We start from the raw sequence: 23,946 nt of genomic DNA, 5'->3' as shown, positions 1-23,946 counted from the left end.
TTTTTTTTAGAGGAAAACAACAGGAAATCATGAAATAGAAAATCGCTTTCAACTGAAAAAGTCAAAATGTTTCATGTTGGTTTTGGGAACTATTTACCTTTTCGGTTCAATGAAATTATTAGATGAAAAGTCATTTAGAAACATTTTGATTTTTTCAGCATTCCCCCCCTGCCCCCCGCCAGGGATTTTTTGTTTGTTACTTTGGAACCAAAACAACTTGGCAAAATGGACGCAAATTTGCTAAATGTTTCGGTGCCCCTGAATCTGTATTTTTCACCGACAAAAGTTTCAGGTGCAAAATGCCCAACTCTAGGCTAATGCACTCATACGCGGGGTCCGGACGCGCTGAGTGGGACTCTGGCATGGGATTATCACAACTGTCCTTTCTGGCTCAATCCTGGGGGCTCAGGAGGGGGGTGAAAATCCAAATCTTCCACTAAAATCGGTGCTCAAACACTCCTGATCTTTTCCCCATGAAAAACTTCCCACTGAAAAATGTGATTTTGTCCAGACTCACTAAGTGTTTCATTTCTCCCAAATCAGGAAAATCAAAATGAGAAATTTCATTTCAATTTTTGGTGGAACAGATGGGGATTCACTGAGGCAGAATTATACCCATCAGAGGAAGGGAGGGTCAGGAACAGTCTCCCAGTGCAGGGCCCGAGGGAGACAGATGAATGGGTCTGGAGACAGAACTTGCCCGGTGTCTGATGGGGGTGATATGATGGGGTGGCCTGCGCTAGCCGGGACTGAACTTGGTGACTCCGGGGTTCCCTGCCTGTCTTATGTCTCAACGGAGTAATTTTGTTGCAGTTTTCCATTTTCAGATTTCCCGGTTTTGGGGGGTGGGGGGCGTTCTTCCCACTTTTTCTCAGGGAGGTTAATCAAAGGGTGAACAAGGGAAAAGCCCCAAATCTGAAAATCGGAACAAACCATTTCCAATGCAAGCAAAAAAATGGGGGTTCGAAAGGAAAATTCTCACCAAAACCACAACATTTTGCTGGTGAAAACTTTCAGAGGGTGGTTTTTCCCCTACAGAAACATCTGGGATTCCCAACTCCATCCGTTTGCCCTGAACTGTTTTTTTATGCTTCCTTTCCGTGCCTTCTCCAGCAGAACAGCATTCCCAGAGCACTTTGGGACAGTGGCGATTTCTGTCCCGAAGCAAGCTCCCAAATGGTGCTCACTAAAATACAACGGCTGCAGTTAAGCACTCCCGCCACACCTGTGGGAATCCCTCTCTCTAGCTGCCTTGTTCACGCAGGGTCCAACTGATCATCAGGTTTGGGGGCTGATCTCCTGTTGGGATCATCCGGGCACGTCTTGCCTCGTCAGTCCCCTGCCATGGCAGGGAAATCAGGCATTGCGGGGGTACCTCGGTCTCTGCCGCTCTCTGCCGGGTTCGTCTCCCGAGATGGTTAGGTCTTTGGACTCGGTAGAGGGGTAACTGGGTGGAAGTGACTAGCCAGCACTAGACAGGAGGTTAGCGTGGATTACCTGGTGGCCCCATCTGGCTTTACGCACTATGGGAATATCGGCTCCAGCCCACTGATGCTCGCCATGCAACGCAGCCACAACCCGAGGGAGCGGGGCATCCGGGCGGTGATTTCCCCTACAGGTGCAGAGGGCCACCGGGGGGGGGTTTCACCCCAGAGAGCTCGGCCAGCAGCACACAGCAGCGGGTGGCGGATCGCCGTTCCCAGGCTCTGTACCTTTACTTTCTGGCCTGCGTCACCATCCACCTTTTTCCGGCGTTTGGTCTTCTTCTCCTTCTTCTCCCGGTGCTTCCGCCGCTTCTTCTTGGCCACCCCTCCGTAGTCGCTGCTCCCGCTCTCCGACTTCTCCCGGAACTCCTCCCGGTCCGACTCAAACTCATCCTCGCTCACCTGAGGGGCGAGAGGGGCAAAGTCAAAGGGGAGCTAATCGGGGAGGGAACAACCTGTCAGCACAATGTCTCCCAGCGGGGACAGGGCAGTTGTTAATCCCGGTCAAACGGGCTGGGACGATTTGAGGGGAGGAGGTTTGTCTGGCGGATCCAGTCGAACCGGCTGGACGATTTGCGGGTGGGGGATTTGTCTGGCGGCTCCGGATCGAACCAGCTGGGATGATTTGGGGGGAATCTCTCAGGTGCCCTGGCTCTTATGCATTTCATCAGCAAATCTCAAAGCGTTTCACAAATGAGGTCAGCATCATTTTGCAGATGGAGAAACTGAGGCCCCGTGGGGTTGGTGGGAAGGAGAAGGGAGTGATTTGCTCCAGGTTACCCAGTGTCAGAGCTGGGAATAGGACCCAGGAGTCCTGCGCCATGCTCCAGCGCTCTGTATATTGACATTTTATTTTGGGGGGGGGTGCCAGCAGCCCCCAATAAAGAGGCCAAACAGACTTTGGCTGCAGGGTTTGAGCCTTCCCGGGCTAAGGAGACAGGCCAGGCCAATAAACCCAGCACGGTGGCAGGATCAGCCCCCGATGCCCACCGAGTTCAAAAAGGGATGTTTCCCCGCATAGATTCCCCTCCCTGTCCAAGATCAACCCACCCCACCATCGCACCCTCCCTCCCCCAGTTGCGGATCCTTCCCGTCTGAGATCACACCCCTGCCAGCCTCCGCGGCCAGCTGCCCCGCACCTGACGAGTCGGCAGCCCGGCAAACGGGTGGCAGCTTACTAATTTTTTGCGCTTCCGGGGCTTCCCTGGCTTGTTCTCCTTCTGTTTGCGGGGACCCCTTTTCTTCTTCTTGACGCCCAGGGCGCTCTCCAGGTTCCTGAGATCCCCATCTGCTTCGTCTACAGAAAGAAAAAATAAATAAGTCAAACAGGCCCCGGGATTCTGTGCATCCGGCTCACGCGCCGAAGCAAGCTTTCTTTCCCCCAGCTCCCTCTTCGCCCACCCCTACAATCTGTCCAGCGCGGCTCTGCCAAGGATCCTCGCCTCTGAGCAGCCGGGGCCACGCGCTAATAAGCCGAGAGACCCTGCCTACAGCCGTGCCGTCCCACGGGCCTGGAGCTGCCATCTGTTCTCCATGCCTGCTACGGTTGCCGGGCACGTATTACAGGCCCCCCAGGAACTGGGCTAAGAGCCCAGCTTGTCGCGCTTTGCAGCCGCTCGAAGCCGTCTCATTGAGGACACACAGGGACCTCCGAGGTGAACGGCAGGCCAAAGAGACGCAGGTGAACTGTCTGAACCGAGGGAATCTCTCGGCCGGCGTCAACAGTAGCTCCCCATTAATTCTCTCCCCCACAATCCTGAAGTCATAAGGCTGCCAGACTGGGTCAGGCCTCGCTACAACTAATCGAGTATCCCGTCTCCAACAGCGGCCTGAGCTATCACTCTGGGGGAGTGTACAGAACTGGGCAATTATCCAGTGATCCACGGCGGTCTACCGCTCCCGGCTCCTGGTAGCCCGCGGTTTAGGGTCACCACGAGTGTGGGGTTGCATCCTGGACCATCTTGGCTAAGAGCCACCAATGAACCGATCCTCCGTGAACTTTTTTGAAAGGCAGTTATATTTTTGGTCTTTGCCACATCCCCTGGCAATGAGTTCCACAGATTAGTTGTGCCAAAAAATTACTTCCTCTTCTTCGTACTAAACCGGCTGCCTCTGCGTTTCGGCAGGTGAGCCCTGGATTTTGTACAGTGTGAAAGGGTAAAACAACACTTCTCTGAGTGCAGGGGAAATTGACTGGCCCGGGCTAGAAAAGCCAGATTAGATGATCTAACGGCTCGTTCTGGCCTTCAACGAAACAACGGGCCCAATTCCATTTCTTTCCCACATCGGCTTTACGTAGACGCAGCCCCGCTGCTAGTGAGCCAGACCTGGCTGGAGAGCAGCGGCTCCAAACCATCAGCTGGCCTTTCATTATGCAAACATGCCAAATCCTCTCATCTGGCGTTTTGAGGGAATGTTACTCTTGTGAGTTTTTTTGCAATAATATGAAAGCATCAGCAGGCCCCAGCTAAGACCAAGGCCCACACTGTGCCAGGCGCTGCACAAACACCTAGTCAGAGACAAATCCCCTTCCCAAAGAGCTTACAATCGAAATCAGCAGAGAAGGGGAAACTGAGACACCAGGCATGGGAACGACTGGCCCACAGACGCACAGTCCACTGCCCTGTCCAGTTAGAGTTCAAGGCCAAAAGGGCCGATCAGATGCACCAGCCAGGCAGCTAGAAAGCAGATTTTTTGCACGATATCAAAGCACCAGCCCACGGTCCCATCTCCAGCTCCGGCCAACCTCTAATGCTTCCGGGAAAAGTGGCTCCCACCCCCAGATACCAATTGCGCATCAGGGTGAAAATTCCTTCCTACCCCTGCAGGCAACTTGGCCGGAGCCCTGAAGCATGAGATTGGCTCGGAGTCGTTATCCTAATTGCACCAAATTACTGGGCTCCTTGCAAATTTTGGCATTCCCAGCCCACATTGCTGAGAATGACTGACGTCAGGAGCGAAGAACCGGGAAACGTTCTCTTTTCGTAACGCCATTTGCACCGCAGGAAGGATCCCTGCAGGCAGAATAGCTTTTGGCATTTCACCCTGGCCCAACGGTTTCCTTCAAGTATGGTGTAGGTTACAGAGAATTCAGCGTCAACCTGGAAAGATTCCTAGGAATGGAGTCACACGTTATCTATTAAGGATTATTTACATAGGGAAATTGAGTGGTATGCTCCACCAAACCTCCTTGTCAGGAATCGCTACTCGATTCTCACCCTCCCTTCCTCCAAATTAAGTTTCAAGCCTTGACAAGCCTTTACATGCTTCTCCAAAACGAGGCCTCACCAGGTCGGATTGCATCTTCATCCTCCTCACAGCTGGCAGTGGATTTCCAGCAGCAGAGATACACACGTGCAGTCCGCCCCAACCTCCCCCTGGCTAAATGCTACATTTACTCCGAAGACCCTGTTATTTCACCAAAGGGCAGACAGCTGCGTTCTGGTATTTATTCATTCCCTAGGATCGTGCTACTGACCCGTCCAGCTGTGGAAAGCCACCATTATTAGGGCTTTTAGGGTGAAACGGATATTTACCCATTACTCTTCTCTTGCAAAATAATAAACACACAGCAGCAGATATGAGTTTGGGCCTTGCGTAAGGGGAAATTATGGTTTGTAGGCAGACCTGGCTGGTCATTTCACACCTCCAGCCACAGGTCCATTCCCGGCCCCAGACCCACCCACAGCTGTGGCCCCAGCCTCGGCCCCCTTACCCCGTCCATGCCCACCCCCAAGCCACGGCCCCACTCCTGGCCCCGGCTCCCAGGCGGGAGCGCAGACAGGGTCGGGTGTGAAAAGTTTGGGGACCACTGATTTAAGGACCATAACGTTGCGCTTCAAAAAGTTCACCTTTATAACCGCTAACACACAAATTGTCAACATCACACGTTAAAATTTACAAACGAACTACCCTCAGATCCAACTCGAATGAGTTCTCAAGTAGCGTTTTTCTTACTTTGCCTATTTGTAAATTTCAGCGATTACCTATGGACATCTTTTTGGTGCACCTACGGTGAAATCGACATTTACCAGCTTTCACCGATAAAAATCAAATCCTTCCACATGGACTCACGGGGCAGGTTTTCCAAACCGCTGATCTTTTTCCACGTCAACAGATGCACAGGAACAGACAGAATCAGGGCTTTAGGATTTGGGGAAATTAATCCAGATTAACGAAAGCTATGCTTTTGAACCACATTACACCCCTGAGTGGAGACTGTTCGTTCAGAATAAGAGAGGCCTTCGTTCAGTGTAATTGAATTCTCTTCCTAAGCAGAGTTACTGTTCTGGACTAAAATGACTTTGATTTCAGAATAGTATTCATGTGGGGAACTATTCCAGTCGATTTCCTGGTGCAGTTAAACCCTTAGCCCCCTAAATTGGGCTTGCACCCTGTACTTGTTCCAGCCCTGCTGAAACTCGCCCTAAATTCAATGGAAATAGGTTCAGGATGGACAAAAGATTGGTAGCAACACGCACAAAGCTGATGTGTAGTTCGATTCAGAGTTCTGAGGCAGCCCTGCTCCTGTGGCCCCAGCAGGAAGGCAGCGAGGGAGCCTGGTCAGGGCACAACGGGGTGCCCCCCACCCCACCCCCAAAACGCAGGGAGGGAAGATCAGATGCAAAGGCGCTTGTTGGATTTCCAGTCTGCCCGTCTCTCTGAGGTGATCAGGGTGGAGGACTGAAATCACAACCCAGATTTGGGCTCAGGAAGGAATTCATTCCCCCCCGCCGCCAACCAGGTCAGATCAGCAGGGACCTTTGCCAGGGGTTCGCCTGGCTCTTCAGTGGGTGCAGACTGCTTGCCGGGATCACCTGGCCACAAATCTCACTTAGTAGCACAAGAGTCTCGGACATTGGGGGCACCTCGGTCTCTTCTGTTCTCTGCCAGTTTAGTCTCCTGAATGTAGAATCGTAGGACTGGAAGGGACCTGGAGAGGTCTTCTAGTCTGGTCCCCTGCCCTCATGGCAGGACTAAGTATTATCTAGACCACCCCTGACAGGTGTTCGTCTAACCTGCTCTTCAAAATCTCCAATGATGGAGATTCCACAACCTCCCTGGGCAATTTATTCCACCGCTTAACCACCCTGACAGGTAGGAAGCTTTTCCTAATGTCCAACTTAAACCCCCCTGGCTGCAATTTAAGCCCACTGCTTCTTGTCCTATCCTCAGAGGTTAAGAAGAACAATTTTTCTCCCTCCTCCTTGTAACAACCTTTTATGTACTTGAAAACTGTGATCACGTCCCCTCTCAGTCTTCTCTTCTCCAGACTAAACAAACCCAATTTTTTAAACCTTCCCTCAGAGCTTATGTTTTCTAGACCTTTCATCATTTTTGTTGCTCTTCTCTGGACTCTCTCCAATTTGTCCACCTCTTTCCTGAAATGCGGCACCCGGAGCCGGACACACTACTCCAGCTGAGGCCGTATGAGCGCGGAGCAGAGCGGAAGAATTACTTCTTGTGTCTGGCTTACGACGCTCCTGCTAACGCACCATCAAGATGCTTTGGTGTAACTAAAGTAATCAGGCTCCCTATAGGCGTAACCCGGTGATATCACAGGAGGTCAGATTTCAGAGTAACAGCCGTGTTAGTCTGTATTCGCAAAAAGAAAAGGAGTACTTGTGGCACCTTAGAGACTAACCAATTTATTTGAGCATAAGCTTTCGTGAGCTACAGCTCACTTCATCGGATGATCCTTCAGACTTAAACTCTAAGAAACCTCCACACTCTTCGAGGCAGCCAGCAGAGTTACCCGCTGCAAATCGAAGGCAGAAGTTTGAATAACCCCCAAAAAACCCAGCATCGTGGCAGGCCAGGCCCTTAGGAGCAAGCAGCTGGACACCGAATTGCCAGTGGTTGAGGTGGTGTTGTCTTTTAATCCTGTTACTTGAACTTAGAAACAGTCGAGACTGCGTTGGATTTCCGAGACACTTACGGTGTGTCCATGCGGCAGCTGGGAGGGTAGACATAGGCACACACACTCACTAAAATAGCAGCGTTTGAGACAGGAAGTGAACCGTTCCCATCACCAACTAACAGTAATACCACTCCCCCTCCTTGAGTTTGGTGCCTCCGTCCCGCGAGTCCTACCCAGCTTGTGAGATCCAATGGGATCAGAACCCAAGATGGGTCACGACCTGAGAGGCCAGCAGCCGCAAACCCATGAGTCAATCACCTCACAGCAGCTATCGAATGTCAAATGACCGGGATCCTGGCAAGGCCGACGGCGGTTTGAAACAAGCGAGGCTCTGAGTTATGTACCGAAGAGCAGAGGAAAAGAGATTCTGGCTCCCTCGCCTGTGGCCCAGGGTAGTATGAATGACTGAAGCCAGACCTCAGGGAAAGGGGATTTTTTTTTTTAATCCACTGGACGCTGCCAAGCCGAAGCCTTCAAAACCCATGAGTCCGGCCGCAAAGAAAATTATGAGGTCGGCTTTAAAAAAAACAACAAAACCCTGAGATTTAAAAAATAAATAATAAATCCCGGATTCCCACCCCCACCCCCCGCCCTTCTCCTCCTGGCTTTATGTTTCCAAGCTTTCCCCCACAACCCAGAGAGGAAGCAGCTTGCTATTTTCAAACAGCCAAAGCTGAAAGTCTCATGACTCCGGGAGCTGAGGATTTAAGGAAATCAACAAATGGCACAAGAGCTTTGCAGCGCCGTCCTCAGCATACCGGCAAAAACGGACAGAGCTTGTGGGCTGCAGCATGGGGATTCTGAAGCACGCCCCCCGTTCCAATTCCCTCCTTGCTCAGCCCGGCGGCAATCAACCTCTGCGCCCTTTTTGGACCGCAGTTTAAACATCTGCTCTCCTCCGCAGAAGCTTGGATTAGCTCCGGAAGGCCAGACATAACGGGGCCTGGCTAACGACACGAGACAGCCCGCTCAACAAGCAATTAGAAAGCCGTTTTCACGCCTCGCCCCTCTCCTTTCCCCGCCGTGAGCAATTTCTCCACCTGCTTGACTGGAGAGCGCAGGGGAACGTTCCCCAAGTGTGACTAACGCAGAACAGCATCCTCAAACCAGCAAGACCAGAATCCCAGCCGCTGCCACCGTGCAGCCAAATTCCTCACACCCAGGGTGACAGGGTTTTGATCCCTTTTTTTTTTTTAATTTGGTGTCAAGGCAATTGCCAGACTGGCAGCCCCGGAGACGGAAGATAATTAGCAGACAGAAACAGGCACAATCCAGCCAGGCCTCAATGCTGGGACGGCCAGCGACGGGTCCCCGGCGTCAATTTTGAAGGCCAGAAGGGGCATTACAACCACTTTGTCTGACACGGGTGCTCGGGCGGGACTTCTGAGAACCCTGCACTCGTTTCACACAACGGGCCGCCATACGGCCGTCATAAAGGAATGACTTTCATTCCCTAGCTGAGCTGTCCCCCGCAGGCGGCGTCACTGGGGGGCATGGATCAGCGTTCACGTTGCGCGCTCCCTGGGCTGAGGAAGCAAATGATCCAACCACCGGACCAAATTCAGTGATGAATCTGGTCACCTACCACCTGCAGCACGCTGTGCATATGCTAAAAGGGAACGTCGCTTGCACTTGGGGCAAATCCCCTCTCTCAGACCAATGGGTGCAGGCTCTCTGCAAATTCAGGAAGCATCGCTGCATCACATTGTCACATTGTCAAGGTTTGTCTCCCGCACATTGTCAAGGTTTGTCTCCCTCCCGCCGCTAGCGTTGGTCTTTTTAAAATAAAAACGGAGACACTTGAGAACAACTGAGAGGTGGATACCCCACCTTTTGGGAACCCTTCCCTACCCTAACGGCACCTGGGCTGGATTCAAACTGTTCCATAGCGCCCCAACTCCCCTCCTTACACCTCGATCAGGGAGCACTTCCTGCCGTGAGCCATGGGCACTCGGCACTTTACAGGATAGACCCCTAAAAGTTAGGTTTAAGCAGAGGACGGAGGGAAAAGGGTCTTGCGGGTAAAGCTTTTGACTACGACTCAGAAGATCTGGGTTTAATTCCCATCACAGACTTCTGATAAGACCAAGTCACCGAGACCCAGATTTTTACAGGTATTTGGAATGAATGGGATTTAGGCACCTAAAAACCTTTAAACATCTGGCCTTCGATCCCTGGGGCCCTCAGTTCTGGGGATAACGACATGTCCCTTCCCCTCAGGGCCCCCTGGACAGACAGGATCAGACTCCAGAGTTTGCCCAAGAAACCCATGCACGTCTGTCTCCTGGCTCAGGAGTTCCATCCCCCGGACACAGAGCCTTTCTCCTCTAGCTCATCCATCCCAATCAAGCCCGCGTCGTTATCCGACGTCTGTTCAGTGACCCTACACGTGTGACAAGCTGGCGGGTTCTTAGCCTGGCTTCCCGTGGGGCAGGTGGCCACATAAATCACAGCTGGCACTAACTGGCTGTCTTTTGACAGAGGTCGAGAACTAAACGGGGTCACGGCTGCCCTCTCAAGCCCCCGGAGAGGGTCCCTGTAGGTCACAGATTAAGCACACTGATCACACTGTCCTCTCCAGGATCCCAAACTAATATCCTTTACCAGTGCTAAATTCACACTGCCACGTCTTTGCCCGCAGGCCCCAATCTAACAAAGCATACAAGTGGGTCCCACTTGCTGGATGATCGGGGCCTTGGGTACAACAGAGCAACAGAGCGGTGAGCCTGGATTTACAAAAGAAGATAATGGATTTCCCTGGTTTGCAGGGGAGGGAGGGAGGGGAAAAAACAACCTCAGGGAAGACAAGACAAATGCACTGGTTTATGCAGGAGCCTGCAACCACCTACCCGGGGTGGATTCCTCATCTAATAATCCTTTGGCAACTTCACACCGCATGCTGGCTGCGGGAGAGACATTGGCCAAACCCCTGCGCCAGGTGCAGGGCAAACATGAACTCAGCCGCACAGAGAGGAATGACCTGTCGGATGATGCCAGTCACCTCAACAGGGGATGCCTTGCTAGGTTAGAAATGACAACACCGCCTTCTGACACACACACACACACACAGTAGCTGATACCACCAGCTCTTTTGCCTTGCAAATCAAAATGCAAAAAATAAAAAATGGAGACGCAGCCAACGGGGTGGACTTGCCTTTGCACCCTCCCCGCCTAGATTCCTGTCGGAGCCTGCCTCAGCCACCAGCCCCTTCTGTCTAAGCATCTGGCTCCGTCCCAGTTTCTTCTGACAATACAACATTATCTCTTCAGCCCTGTGGGTTTGAATCACCTTGTTCCATCCCTGCGCCGCTGCTCAGTTCCCGGTGGGATGTAATTGACAAAGCCGAGGGGAGTGGGGCAGGCCACAGTGCATCCTTACAGCCCCTCAATCCCGTCAATTTCTAATCCTGCCATCAATCTTTTCTTCCCCCCCCCACCCCTTTCAGATTCCCCCCCCCCCTCCCTAATCATAATATTGATGCACATGCGCAGCCGAGACGGGTATTTTGGCAGGCAATCAACTAGAATTTTCCACACACGTGACATTTCCACTCCCTACCTTGGAAAAAAAATTATTTCTAATATATATGTTATATATATATATATATAAATACTTGCACGCACATAGATATTATATAACGCAACAAGGGATGGTGGGATGTAGATTTAACTAAAACCAGAAATCAAGAGTTATTTCCCTGTAACCAGCAACAAAAGAAAGACTCAAGAATCTTCATCTCATTCACTACAGATGTCTTTTCCATTCCACTTGCATATTTAAATTTAAACAAAAGACAAGCAAACCAAGAACAGATCCTTTATCTACGAAACGGGACAGGGGGGTGGGAGGAGGCATTTCCACCAGGGCAGGGGAATGGGCCCTTCTTATTTTTAATAGTGGCTTTAAAAATCATTGTCCGCAAGGTAGAAATTCGCCAGTCAGGTTTGGTGGGGAGGGATTACGGGTACAACTTCATTTGGCGACGCACCTCGGGACTCTGCCGAATTAAACACAGGGTATGAGGGAGATTTTCAGCAAGCGCTTGGGTCCCCCGTTAAGCAACTGACTGAAGCAGACAGATTTTCAGAAGTGCGTAATGCCCACCTCTTTCCCCCTTGTTCTCAGGTGGGTTGCTGAGCCCCTTTGCAAATTTAGCCTTTATCTGGTATAAATCCACAGGGACACCAGCTGACAAGGAAATGTCCCTGGTAAATGCAGCTCCAGCAGGGGGGCCGGGAGAGATCAGAGACCCAGTGCAGAAGTAGGAAGGTTATTGAGACCTTCCAGCATTTCAGACGATGAGCTGGATTAGCAGGAGATGGAAAAGCAGTCACCGCTTTAGGACCAATGTGAGGAAAACTCTTGCCAAGGAAACCTGGTGGAGTTCCCAGTGCCCTACTCAGGAGAGGGGACAGCTACTTTGGAAGAGATTTCACGCTGGAAAGCAACCAAGGCCGCCAATCCTCCAGCTGGATCCGTCATCAATCACAGGATCAGGGGCTAAACATATCCCCACGTTTCTCAGATCCCGTAAGAATTTCCATTTGGTTGTTTTACGGGGAAATACTACTTAAAGTGCCCCTTTGGGGGGGGGGTAATTATAAAGCACCCTCCTGCAAACTTTAGTGATCTGATTTGCAAAGGTGCTGAGCACCTCCAGCTCCAGCAGACTTCAGTACAAATGGTGAGCCTTTGCACCTCTTCAAACCAGGAACTTGCTTCTTAGACTAGCGTCCGAAGCGGGCACCAGGGTGTTACATCCTGCGGGTACCCAATCCTGTGAAGACTTAATTGGGTGCTTAATTCTGATCCCACAAGGAATCCCGCTTCGATCAGTGACTTTAGCTGTCCACATTGTTATGCGTGTCTTTAACTCTTTCCAGAAGCAGCCCCACAATTCGGATGTTTTCAGGAAAGGGAGAGCTCTGGGAAAAGCAGTCAACCTGTGATCTTCTACCTTCCTGGTCTGGAGGTGTTTAGAAGTTAAAAAATTCTGGCCGAAATTCTGGCTTCATTGAGGACAAAGGGAAAATCCCCACTGATTTCAACAGAGCCAGGATTTTCATCATAAATGCTGAAAAGCCTTGCAGGATCAGGGCCTACTCAATACAAGGCCTAGTTCAAGGAGGCCCTGATCTCTGCTCAGCAGCCTGTACGTGAATACAAATCAATAAAAAGCAAAGCCATATTGTCATTTTATGAACGGTTCTGGATTCTTTCGCTTAAGCGCCTCAGTGTTACAAGTGGAGAATCGGGAGGTGGATTTAAAGATTGAGGGGAAGGAGGGACACCGGTTTCGTGATGAAGCAATGCTGCTTTTAAAACTGAAACACAGATTTCTGACCATTTTGAAAAGCGGGGAAGAGGAGACTCTATTTTAAAACTTGGAGCTTAAACACACACACACACACACACCTTTTCCTTTTAACTGAAAAGTGAGTTTTCTTGATCAAGAGAAAATAAAGTGAATGTTTTTCTCCCTCTCTAGCGTTTTTTTTTCAATCAGTATTCGCAACGGGGAATAATCTTTGCCTTTCTTTAAATTAGCCACACCTTTTATGTCGTAAACCTGCAAATCTTTCCTCCACTTTCTCATATAATAATTATCCCCAGCTCTTACCTATTTTCTTCAGTAGATTTCAAAGCGCTTTCCAAAGCAGGCCAACAGTATCTTTAGCCTCATTTCACAGAGGGCGAAACTGAGGAAAGGGGTGGGGAAGCAGCTCGCTCAAGGTGACCTCGCAAGGCCAGGGGCAGAGGCAGGATTTGAACACAGCTCTCAAGCCATACATCTTCCAGGCATGACTTAACACACAACACAAGGAACTTGACTCACACTCTGAAGCCAATGGGACGACTTCCATGAGCAAAGCTACTCACCCAAGTGTCTCCAGGATCAGAAACCCAATGCTTTGAAACCACTGAACATGGTTTTATATACGTAGCGATCACAAGTTTCCACCAGGCAGGGAATGCTACGAAAGCAGGTCGAGGAAGACAGCAGTCTTTACACTGGCATCAATAACTACCCCCGCCCAAAAACACTCAACATTAAAATTAACGTATTTATTAAATCAACAGAAAGCAAAGTGACTTTGTGGACCTAGAAATCAAATTTGGTGACAGAAAAACATTGGCTTTATTTCCTCTTTTTTTTAAGTCACAAATCCTTTACCTACAAGGCTGAAACTAGTAATTTTTCTCTCTCTACGCACCGATCGTTTCGACCAATCCATGTGCGGAAAGACCCTACTGCTGAGAACAACAGGATTGGGGCAGAGACTGTCCATTTAGACGAAGGCAAAAGACCTGCACGTCTTTCACATGACGCATGGTGAATGACAAGTCTTTGCAAGATCGACTGTAAACTCTTGCGACAGAGACGACATATGTGTTAGCCAGGTACCATAGCCTAAGACAATGGGGCCTTGAACCATGATTAGGGCCTCCATGTGTTAACTGGACTAAAAATAAATTAATAATTACGGCAACGATAAAGGGAGAAGTAAAACCAGTGGCATTTTACGCCCACACTTCCTGATTTCTCTGCTCCTCCGATTCCTCATGTTTCCTTCCCCCCGCCACGCCTGACGTTTTCTTTATAAGGGAGAGCAAATCGAAGCGAATCTGGGGAGAGATATGTCTGGCGGCAGGAAAAGATTCAAAATGTTTTTAAAGGACAAGAGCCTTCGGTTGCATCCCCGTGATTTCATTAACGTTTAATGTTTACTTTTTAAACCAGTACTCCAACACCAAGGGGATGGGCCCCAGGAAGTAGGAAGCAAGTCAGTTACATAGGGGCAATATGGACTGGTCTGAGGGCAACCCGCGAAACACGGCCATTTGACATGAGGCACCGACCCGCTGCTCTCCGAACCTGGCTGACGAGCCTGTCCTGAAAAGCACCCGCCACATTCAGCCTGGCCATGACCTCGCTGACCTCCCTGCCTCACGTCACCCTCCGCTCCCGCCATCGCCAACCCGGCCCTGATCCATCCACGGGCCCCCCAGCCCATTAACCCCGTCCTCCCCTCACCCTCCGCTCCCGCCATCGCCAACCCGCCCCTGACCCATCCACTGCCACCACAGCCCATTAACCCCGTCCTCCCTGCACCCTCCTCTTCCGCCATCGCCAACCCGGCCCTGATCCATCCACAGGCCCCCCAGCCCATTAACCCCGTCCTCCCCTCACCCTCCGCTCCCGCCATCGCCAACCCGCCCCTGACCCATCCACTGCCACCACAGCCCATTAACCCCGTCCTCCCTGCACCCTCCTCTTCCGCCATCGCCAACCCGGCCCTGATCCATCCACAGGCCCCACAGCCCATGAACCCCGTCCTCCCCTCACCCTCCGCTCCCGCCATCGCCAAACCGCCCCTGACCCATCCACTGCCACCACAGCCCATTAACCCCGTCCTCCCCGCACCCTCCTCTTCCGCCATCGCCAACCCGGCCCTGATCCATCCACAGGCCCCACAGCCCATGAATCCCGTCCTCCCCTCACCCTCACCCTCCTCTTCCGCCATCGCCAAGCTGGCCCTGATCCATCCACAGGCCCCACAGCCCATGAACCCTGTCCTCCCCTCACCCTCTGCTCCCGCCATCGCCAACCCGGCCCTGATCCATCCACAAGCCCCGCAGCCCATTAACCCCGTCCTCCCCTCACCCTCCGCTCCCGCCATCGCCAACCCGCCCCGACCCATCCACTGCCACCACAGCCCATTAACCCCGTCCTCCCCGCACCTTCCTCTTCCACCATCGCCAACCCGGCCCTGATCCATCCACAAGCCCCACAGCCCATGAACCCCGTCCTCCCCTCACCCTCCGCTCCCGCCATCGCCAACCCGGCCCTGATCCATCCACAAGCCCCGCAGCCCATTAACCCCGTCCTCCCCTCACCCTCCGCTCCCGCCATCGCCAACCCGGCCCTGATCCATCCACAAGCCCCGCAGCCCATTAACCCCGTCCTCCCCTCACCCTCCGCTCCCGCCATCGCCAACCCGGCCCTGATCCATCCACAAGCCCCGCAGCCCATTAACCCCGTCCTCCCCTCACCCTCTGCTCCCGCCATCGCCAACCCGGCCCTGATCCATCCACAAGCCCCGCAGCCCATTAATCCCGTCCTCCCCTCACCCTCCGCTCCCGCCATCGCCAACCCGGCCCTGATCCATCCACAAGCCCCGCAGCCCATTAACCCCGTCCTCCCCTCACCCTCTGCTCCCGCCATCGCCAAGCCAGCCCTGATCCATCCACTGCCACCGCAGCCCATTAACCCCGTCCTCCCCTCACCCTCCGCTCCCGCCATCACCAACCCGGCCCTGATCCATCCACAGGCCCCACAGCCCATGAACCCCGTCCTCCCCTCACCCTCCGCTCCTGCCATCGCCAACCCGGCCCTGATCCATCCACAAGCCCCGCAGCCCATTAATCCCGTCCTCCCCTCACCCTCCGCTCCCGCCATCGCCAACCCGGCCCTGATCCATCCACAAGCCCCGCAGCCCATTAACCCCGTCCTCCCCTCACCCTCCGCTCCCGCCATCGCCAACCCGGCCCTGATCCATCCACAAGCTCCGCAGCCCATTAACCCCGTCCTCCCCTCACCCTCTGCTCCCGCCATCGCCAAGCCAGCCCTGATCCATCCATGGGCCCCGCAGCCCATGAACCCCGTCCTCCCCTCACCCTCCGCTCCCGCCATCACCAACCCGGCCCTGATCCATCCACTGCCACTGCAGCCCATTAACCCCGTCCTCCCCTCACCCTCCGCTCCTGCCATCGCCAACCCGGCCCTGACCCATCCACGGCCCCACAGCCCATTAACCCCGTCCTCCCCTCACCCTCCGCTCCCGCCATCACCAACCCGGCCCTGATCCATCCACTGCCACTGCAGCCCATTAACCCCGTCCTCCCCTCACCCTCCGCTCCTGCCATCGCCAACCCGGCCCTGATCCATCCACGGCCCCACAGCCCATTAACCCCGTCCTCCCCTCACCCTCCACTCCCGCCATCACCAACCCGGCCCTGATCCATCCACTGCCACTGCAGCCCATTAACCCCGTCCTCCCCTCACCCTCCGCTCCTGCCATCGCCAACCCGGCCCTGACCCATCCACGGCCCCACAGCCCATTAACCCCGTCCTCCCCTCACCCTCCACTCCCGCCATCACCAACCTGGCCCTGACCCATCCACTCCTGTTGAGGGGAATGGGCCTCATTCCTTAAGGCACCCTTTACTCCTGTCACAGGTGACGTAACTCTAGCCTGAGGGGTGGCTACTGACCTCTGCCCCACAAGGGACCACCACACACAGATATAGGTAACCACCGTGGCCCTGTCCCATGGACAGCCGAGCCACTTCCACTCCCAGTTCACCCTCACCCTGCCCAGAGTCCAACGCTCTCCCTGGCACCGGAGCCATGGTGGCCCATCCCACAGGGCACTGAGTCGGGTTGGGTGTTGATCTCCACCTGCTCCCTACACCCTGAGATCCCATCCCCTGGAGACCACCACGAGTCAGAGAGACAAATGACACCTACCGCCCCTAATGCCAGCAGGCCCCACCCCACAGGTTACTGAGCCCCCACGCCACCCGGTGCCAGCTGATCCAAGTGGGCCCCGTTCTGCTCACCCCCACTCCCGCCAACACCCAGCAGGAGCTGTCCTGCCCGCCAGGCACCCAGCACCCCCCCACTCCTGCCAACACCCAGCATCCCCCATCCTGCCCGCCAACACCCAGCAGGCCCCAAGCAATCAGGGCCACCGCGCATTCGGGGGTGGGGGGGGCAATCTTGTTCTCCATTGGAATCCATGGGGGAGCATCGGGCCCCACTGAGGCCACTTTGGGTGGGGGAGGGCCCTCAAAACCAAGTCGAGGGGGACTTGCCTGTACCCCTCCCCCCATCCTGATCCAGCAAAACGCGGGGGGGGGGACTAGAATCTCTGGGGGCAGGTGGGGCTCCCTCAACGTTCCAAAGCGTTTAGGCACCGCGCGAGGCGCGTGGTGGGGGGGGTCAGAAACTCTCGGGGCCCCCCATAACGTTCCAAAGCCGTTGGGACCGCGCGCGGGGGTAGGGCTGAACTCTCGGCCCCTCAGCGTTCCAAAGCCATTGGGCAGCGCGGGCGCACGGGAGGGGGGAGGGGGATCGGAACTCTCGGCCCGTCAACGATCCAAAGAGGGGAAGGGGGGGGGAATGGAAACTTTCCCCTCAGGGCAGCGCGCGCCTGCGGGGGGAAGGCGGGGGTGAACTCTCGGCCCCTCAACGTTCCACAGCCGTTGGGCAGCGCGGGGGGGAACTGCGAACTCTCGGCCCCTCAACGTTCCAAAGCCGTTGGGCAGCGGCGCGCGCGCGACGGGGATAGCTGCCGCGGGGGGGGGAAGCCTCGGAAGTCGGAACTCTCGGCCCCTCAACGTTCCGCAGCCGTTGGTTGTTTACAAACAATGCCCCCCCCCAAAGTTCCAAAGCCGTTGGAGGGGGAGGGGGGCTGTTTTGGCGCCCGGCTCTGGGGAGGGGGGTTGTTTACCTGGAGGAGCCGCAGCTGCTGGTGGAGTTGATGCTGCTGGTGCCCGCGGAGCAGCAGCGGGCGGGAATATGTCGCCTGGGCTGTTGTCCCCTGCTCCTTCTTCCTCCTCCTCTTCCTCCTCTTCTTCTTCATCCCCCTCCACCTCAGACACCACCATCTCCTCCTCCTCTTCCTCGTCCTCCCTCAGAGGGGAAGCCATGGTGGTGCTGGGGGGGGGGGGGGCAGGGACACACACAGAGAGAGAAGGGGGGGAACAACCCCCCTTCACTACACACAAAAATCCTCCCCCCCACTTCAGATCACCTCAGTCACTAAAAAAAAGAAGAGCCTGAAAAAGTCCCATGAATTCAAAAAAAGAGAGGGAAAAAAACCTAACTTTTTCCCCTCCCCCCCTCTAAAAAATATAAAAGGGGGGGAGGAAGCGAGAGGGAGGTTTAAAATATATTTAAATTCTGAGGGGGCAGCTCAGCATAATATTTGCCACAAGAGCAAGGAACAAAAATGGCCGCCCTTAAATTATTTTTAAAACAGACCCCCCCACGAGGGAAAAAAAAGGGAAAAAAATCCCCCCCACCCCTTTCTTTATTGAACAAAAAAAACACAAAATGGCTGGCTTGATTTTTAAGTCACCCCCCCCCACCACACACACACCTCTTCCTTGAGGTTAACAAAAAAACCCAGCCCCCCCCAAAATCAGTCCAAAACAGCCACAACAACAACAAAAAGACCCCCCCTCTTAATTTTTCTCCTTATTGTTGCTTGTTTGAATCTCTCAGCTCATTGCATAGATGAACAATATTTGTATATTCCTGGCACTGGGGGGGAACTGAAAGAGAAAGATTTCTGCATAAAACAAAGATGGCTGCTCTAAATTATTTCTTTTTTCTTATACTTCCCCCCCCCCACCTCCCTCAATAAAAATATTTTACGGGGGGGGAGGACAGAAAAGGCTGGGATTAATCAGTACTCATGCTCAGTGTGACATCAGCATAAATTGTTAAAGGTTAACTAGTTCCATACTAGTAACACCATATATATATATAATTTTTTTTGCCTGCTTTACTAGTTCATGTGAGAGACAAGAGAAGGGGGGCCCTCATTTTTTTTTCTTCCTTTCTTACTTTTAAATACTTCAGAAGGGAGTGGTGGGGTTTTGTTTTTTTTTTCTCTTTTTCTTTAGGCTTAAGGCAAGAGAGGAAGAACCAAGGGGGGAAAAAAAAAAAGAATTTAAACGCATGGTCCAAATTCGGTGAAGTACATCGTGGGGATGGATTTAACTCTGTCTTTTCCTTGATATCTTTTTCAAGAAGGTTTTCCACACACACTCACAAAAAAAACAAAACAAAACAAAAGAATGAGATTTCTCCCCCCCCCAACCCCCCGCTTTTCTATTAAAAACCACTGTCCTTTCTTTTTTGTTTCTTTGTTGTTAACTTTTCCCACATAAAATTGGGGAACAAAATATTATAATTGTTTGTACCTTATTTTATTTTTCTTTTAAGCTTCTGCTTTTGAAGGGGGAATTTTTCCTAAACTTGTAGCTGGAACACAAAATCCATCTAGGTTCTTGACAGCCACCCCCAAAATGCAAATGGAATTGGGGTGCTCCTAAAAATATAAGGGATACAGTACTCTCTAGGGCCCTGATCCTGTGACTGGCTGCATGTCTGCGACTCAACATACTTGCGGTGCCTAGTGATTGCGAGATAGGGGTTCAGTAATCCTAGCCAACGTTTATTACAGTTGGTAGTCCCCATAACGATGTGTATAGTCAGCATGTGTCGGCTTGGGCCCTAAATACAACCTGGACACTCATCCACAGAGCCCGATCCTGCAAATGTTATAGATATATATAACTTTGGGATTACCCAGGTAAAGTTGCTCCCACATGTACCTGTTTGCAGGATGGGACCTTCGATATTAATGAGGATGATGGGGGAGTTCTGCAACTGCCTGAAATAGGAACAGAATTGGACCTAGAACTGGGGAATGCCAAGCTTAATTATTTTTCTTCTCATCGGCCGCTTGGTTGTGTCCCTTAAAATCAGGGAGCTCCTAAAGTAAATGTTGAAGGAATACAGTCTCCTGTAGCTTTAAAATACCTGCATTTCAAATACCCTTTCCCCACCTGCACCCCCGCAAAATGAAAGCTGTGGAACCCCTCCTATAGGAATAAGGGATGCAGTCCTGTTCTGATTCCATCTTCTTTTCAAATGCATCTAGGTTTCTAGGACTATCCTCACCAACTCAAAAAATATAGCAGGTAAAATAAAAGCCCCAATCCTGGTCTATGCTAGCAGATTCAGTTGTAGGATCAGGGCCTAATTGAGGATCCAAACAGATCCTGGAGTTCCCTACTTATATTTGTTTTTAAACCATCTTTCTACCTTTTGTTTTCCTTTGCAGGCATATTATACCCCGCTTGTTTCGTTTTCTGTATATTAAAATAAAAGAGACCGCTAATCACACCACAAGGCAAATGGAGAAATCCTTTCTAAATATGGATCCAATCCTGGGAACGGTTAAGCATGTCAGCACAATATGAAACACCCTCTAAACTTTTTTGATTTTCAAATACTCTGACGCCTGGAAGAAGCAAATAAAATTACAAGCCAGGGTTGGGTGGGGGAAGAATTTCTCTTCAATATTTACAGGGAAAGTATGATGATTATTCATTTTTCCCCTCTGTAATCTCTCTCTACAACTGTCAATTCCAGGAGAGAAAAATTCACAGATTTTAAGTCCAGAAGAGATTAGTTTGGCCTCCCGCATAATACGGGCCAGAGAACCGCAGTCTCTATTTTCTGGATAAAGCCCGTTCTAGACAAGACTTTTGAACTCTGAAGACTCTACGGCATTCTTTGTCAGAGGTAGCCAGCCTTCTGGGACAACATTTCTGGGGAATCTATCTGAAAAAAAAAAAAAAAAGTTGGGAATCCAAGACAGGTGACCATTAGAAGGTAGGACCCGATTGTGCAATTTTAACACAGGCAGAACTCCCAGCAAGGAGTTTTAACTGCATTACAACTGCAGTCGTAATTTTCATAATCGTAACCTAGCCATAGGTGCTGTATTTCTATTAACTGTGGTGTTAAATCTGGTAGGAAAGCGTTCGGATTTGCATGCACACCACTATGAATGCTGTTTAATTCTCAGCTCCATTCCCCCTGCAGAATAGTCATAAATACCCACATAGGATATGCCCATCGCCTGCAGGGAAACACTGCTTGCCAACCAAATGTTTCCCTCTGTGCCTTTTATATTTAATTCAACACCCCCTACAGCCCTCAGGAGCATGGGCGCTGATCCTATTCATTCATGTTGAAACAGTTCCCTGGCAGCGCTAGAAGCCAATGGTTCTGGACGAATTTGGAGGCGAAAGGGGTGGGTTGGGGTTTTTCTCTTTGGATTTAAAATGCAATAGACAAGGGCTTTTTTGTGGCAGTTGATTTCATGATCTTTGACTTATTTTGTCCTCTGGTTAGCTGCTGGAAAGGGGGAAGAAATTAAAGGGGCATCTGATCATCTGGTTTCGAAGCTGCCAATTTATTATGTTTGCAGGGTGGTTAGTATGGTATTATCATATTGTTAAAAAACAAAAAGATACACACAGAGCAAAACACACATTTTCTGACAATAAGAGAAACTCTTCTTCAACTTGACCCTGGCTGTTTGTGGCTTGGTCTATACTCCCCAGGGAACGGTTTGGTGGGTTGTGTTGTTTTTTGGGTTTGTTTTTTTTTTACCCGTCTCTCATCTCTGTTTGATGTTTTTCTGTAGCTCAGCAACTGTCAGAGGGAGACCACTGAAGAAACATAGCACAGTGTTAATAGAGAAGTCGTAGTGTTTATCAGAATGGTTCGCCCACCGCATTTTGTCTTGCAAGAGGATCAAAGAGCCGAGACGGCCATACCCAGACGGTAATAACCCCAAGGGAACTGTCTCAGGCTCTGTTTGCACTGGGAAAATCTTTCAAGACAACTGCCATGGCCTTGGCCTCTTCCCCACTGGTTTTCTATACTGATGCTTTTTTTCTCTCTCTTTAATAACATGTTAAATTTGTGTGGCGACCTATAACAATGGGGGAATGCCACGTTCAACGCTAAAGAACCAGAGGGCAAAATGCTGGCCCGGTGCAGTTAGTGGGAGTTTTGGCAGTGACGGGCCATGGTTTCACCCCGGCTAATTTTTGCACACGTGGACTAGAAAAGTTGTAGCATTTACCACCGCATGGTCTCGCAGGTCAGAAACAGGTCGGGATCTCAGGAGAAAAGGGCCCAATTTGCAGCTCTGCCACACATTCCCTACAGGATTGGGGGCAAGTCACTTTCTCTTTCTGTGCTGCAGTCCCCGCATCTGTCTGGTTTATTTAGGCTGTAAGCTCTTCAAGGTAGGGTCTGCCTCTTCTGCTACATACATGTTTAGCACCCAGCATAATGGGGCTAAGTTTTCGACTAGGGTCTGAAGAACTGTGTCTGAATCCTGGCTTAGGGTTTATTACCATGGCATAGGATTTACTACAGCGAGTAATTCCACTGTGGGGCTACTCAGGGTAATATGCAGTACAGCTGATAGTAAACAGAGCCGTCACTCACTTGCAGTAGGCTTTAATAGGTGCATAGGCCTTGGGCTCGCCATCTGCACAGGGGTGGATTTTAAGGCTGACAAAAATAGCATGTTAATATATATAACATCATATAGATGTGATCTTAGTTAAGTGAGGTAGTTCAGGGTACTGTTCTGGGACTTGGTTTCCATATAAATACAGTATGTATTTTTTTAATTTTGGAACTTTAAAAAAAATAATCTTTGGAAAGATTGTAAAACCGTGAGCTGGAAAAATTCCAGGATGCGCCCAGGTTTGGGGAAACGGGTGGATGCCGCTTTGCTTCTCAGCATGGAGTGTGCGTCATTCCTACCCCTGCCACTAACACTCTGCCCTTCTATGGCACCGTTTCCCCCTCTGTGAAACAAAAATGACGATAATTACTTGCATGTAACAATACACACTGGTGTCATGGTGAGGATTAATTAGGCAGTAATGCAGTGCACTGAAGATTAAAGGTTGATGTCTCAGATGGTGTAAACTGGTTACTTCCACTGACTTTGATGGAGCTATGCTGATTTACATCAGCTGAGGACCTGGGTGTAAAGATGTTCTAGAAATGTTAAGTATTAATACCATCAGAAAGATCAGAGCAGTCGTCTTCTTCTTTAAACTATTTATTTAGGGAATTTTAAGAAGTTTGCAAACCCTTGCCATGTAAATATCAGAAACAAGACAATCATCACAACAGTTAGCTTTTGGTTCAAGAGACATTACACAGGAATATAGTCATCAGATCTTTTTATTTAACAAGGTGTCACCATACTACAGAGAAAGCACCAATAACCAGGTATGTCTGTCTAATGTTAATATTCAAAAAAATTGAACAGGGTGTGCTTTTCTTTTTTTTTCTTTTTTTTTTTTTTTTGCAAATGAATGTACTTTGAGTACTGAATAAATGTTAACCAGATATCTAAGTATCTATCTATCTCTCTGTCTATTTTGCTGGATACATAATTGGTGTGTTAATTTTTCCATAATCACAAATCTCCCATATTTCTTTGAATCATTCCTCGATGGCTGGGCTGTTTCTCTTTTTCCAGTGAGAGGCTACCACTGGTCAAGCAGATGAGAGATTCATTCTTCATTTCCCTTTGTGTGACCATTTTCACTGGGAAGCCCCAGGTAGATCAACCAAAGGGTCGTTCCAAAGCAGCTTCTTTTGAGAACATAGTGAAAGACCTTTCTATTAAAAGTGCATAAATAAATTTTAAAAATACGTGCAAGGTTGCCCGCCATTTTTAAAAAGCAGAACAGCAATATTTAAGGGTATTCTGAACACCCAAGCAAGCAGCATAGGTTAGGGATAAAGAAACGGGATGGCACAGATAATCAGGGTCGGGCTACAGGGGTTTTATTTGCCTCTTGATTATGGATTTGAATCTGGACCAAAAATTCATCCTCAGCTGACAACTCTT

At 50.9% G+C, this 23,946-nt stretch overlaps 1 protein-coding gene across 7 annotated transcripts in view; it reads right to left on the bottom strand.

Annotated features, from left to right (window-relative positions):
• The window catches only part of CHD3 (chromodomain helicase DNA binding protein 3), a 61,868-nt gene extending 43,408 nt beyond the window's left edge, over positions 1–18,460 (bottom strand). For 6 of the 7 annotated variants that reach the window (XM_073326778.1, XM_073326780.1, XM_073326782.1 and 3 more), the window contains exons 1-3: positions 17,923–18,460; positions 2,663–2,781; positions 1,713–1,886 (exon numbers count right to left, since the gene is read on the bottom strand). In XM_073326778.1, coding sequence (XP_073182879.1) covers positions 1,713–1,886; positions 2,663–2,781; positions 17,923–18,121 — 492 coding nt within the window. In that variant the 5' untranslated portion in view covers positions 18,122–18,460. The remainder of the gene's footprint in view (positions 1–1,712; positions 1,887–2,662; positions 2,782–17,922) is intronic. The other variant, XM_073326783.1, reaches the window with a different exon arrangement.
• Positions 18,461–23,946: the final 5,486 nt, after the last annotated feature.

Source organism: Lepidochelys kempii, chromosome 28 (genome assembly GCF_965140265.1).
Source record: "Lepidochelys kempii isolate rLepKem1 chromosome 28, rLepKem1.hap2, whole genome shotgun sequence".
In the NCBI taxonomy this organism is placed as follows: domain Eukaryota; kingdom Metazoa; phylum Chordata; order Testudines; family Cheloniidae; genus Lepidochelys; species Lepidochelys kempii.
Note: the sequence above shows the minus strand (reverse complement) of the source record. Positions and strands in the feature narration are given on the sequence as shown.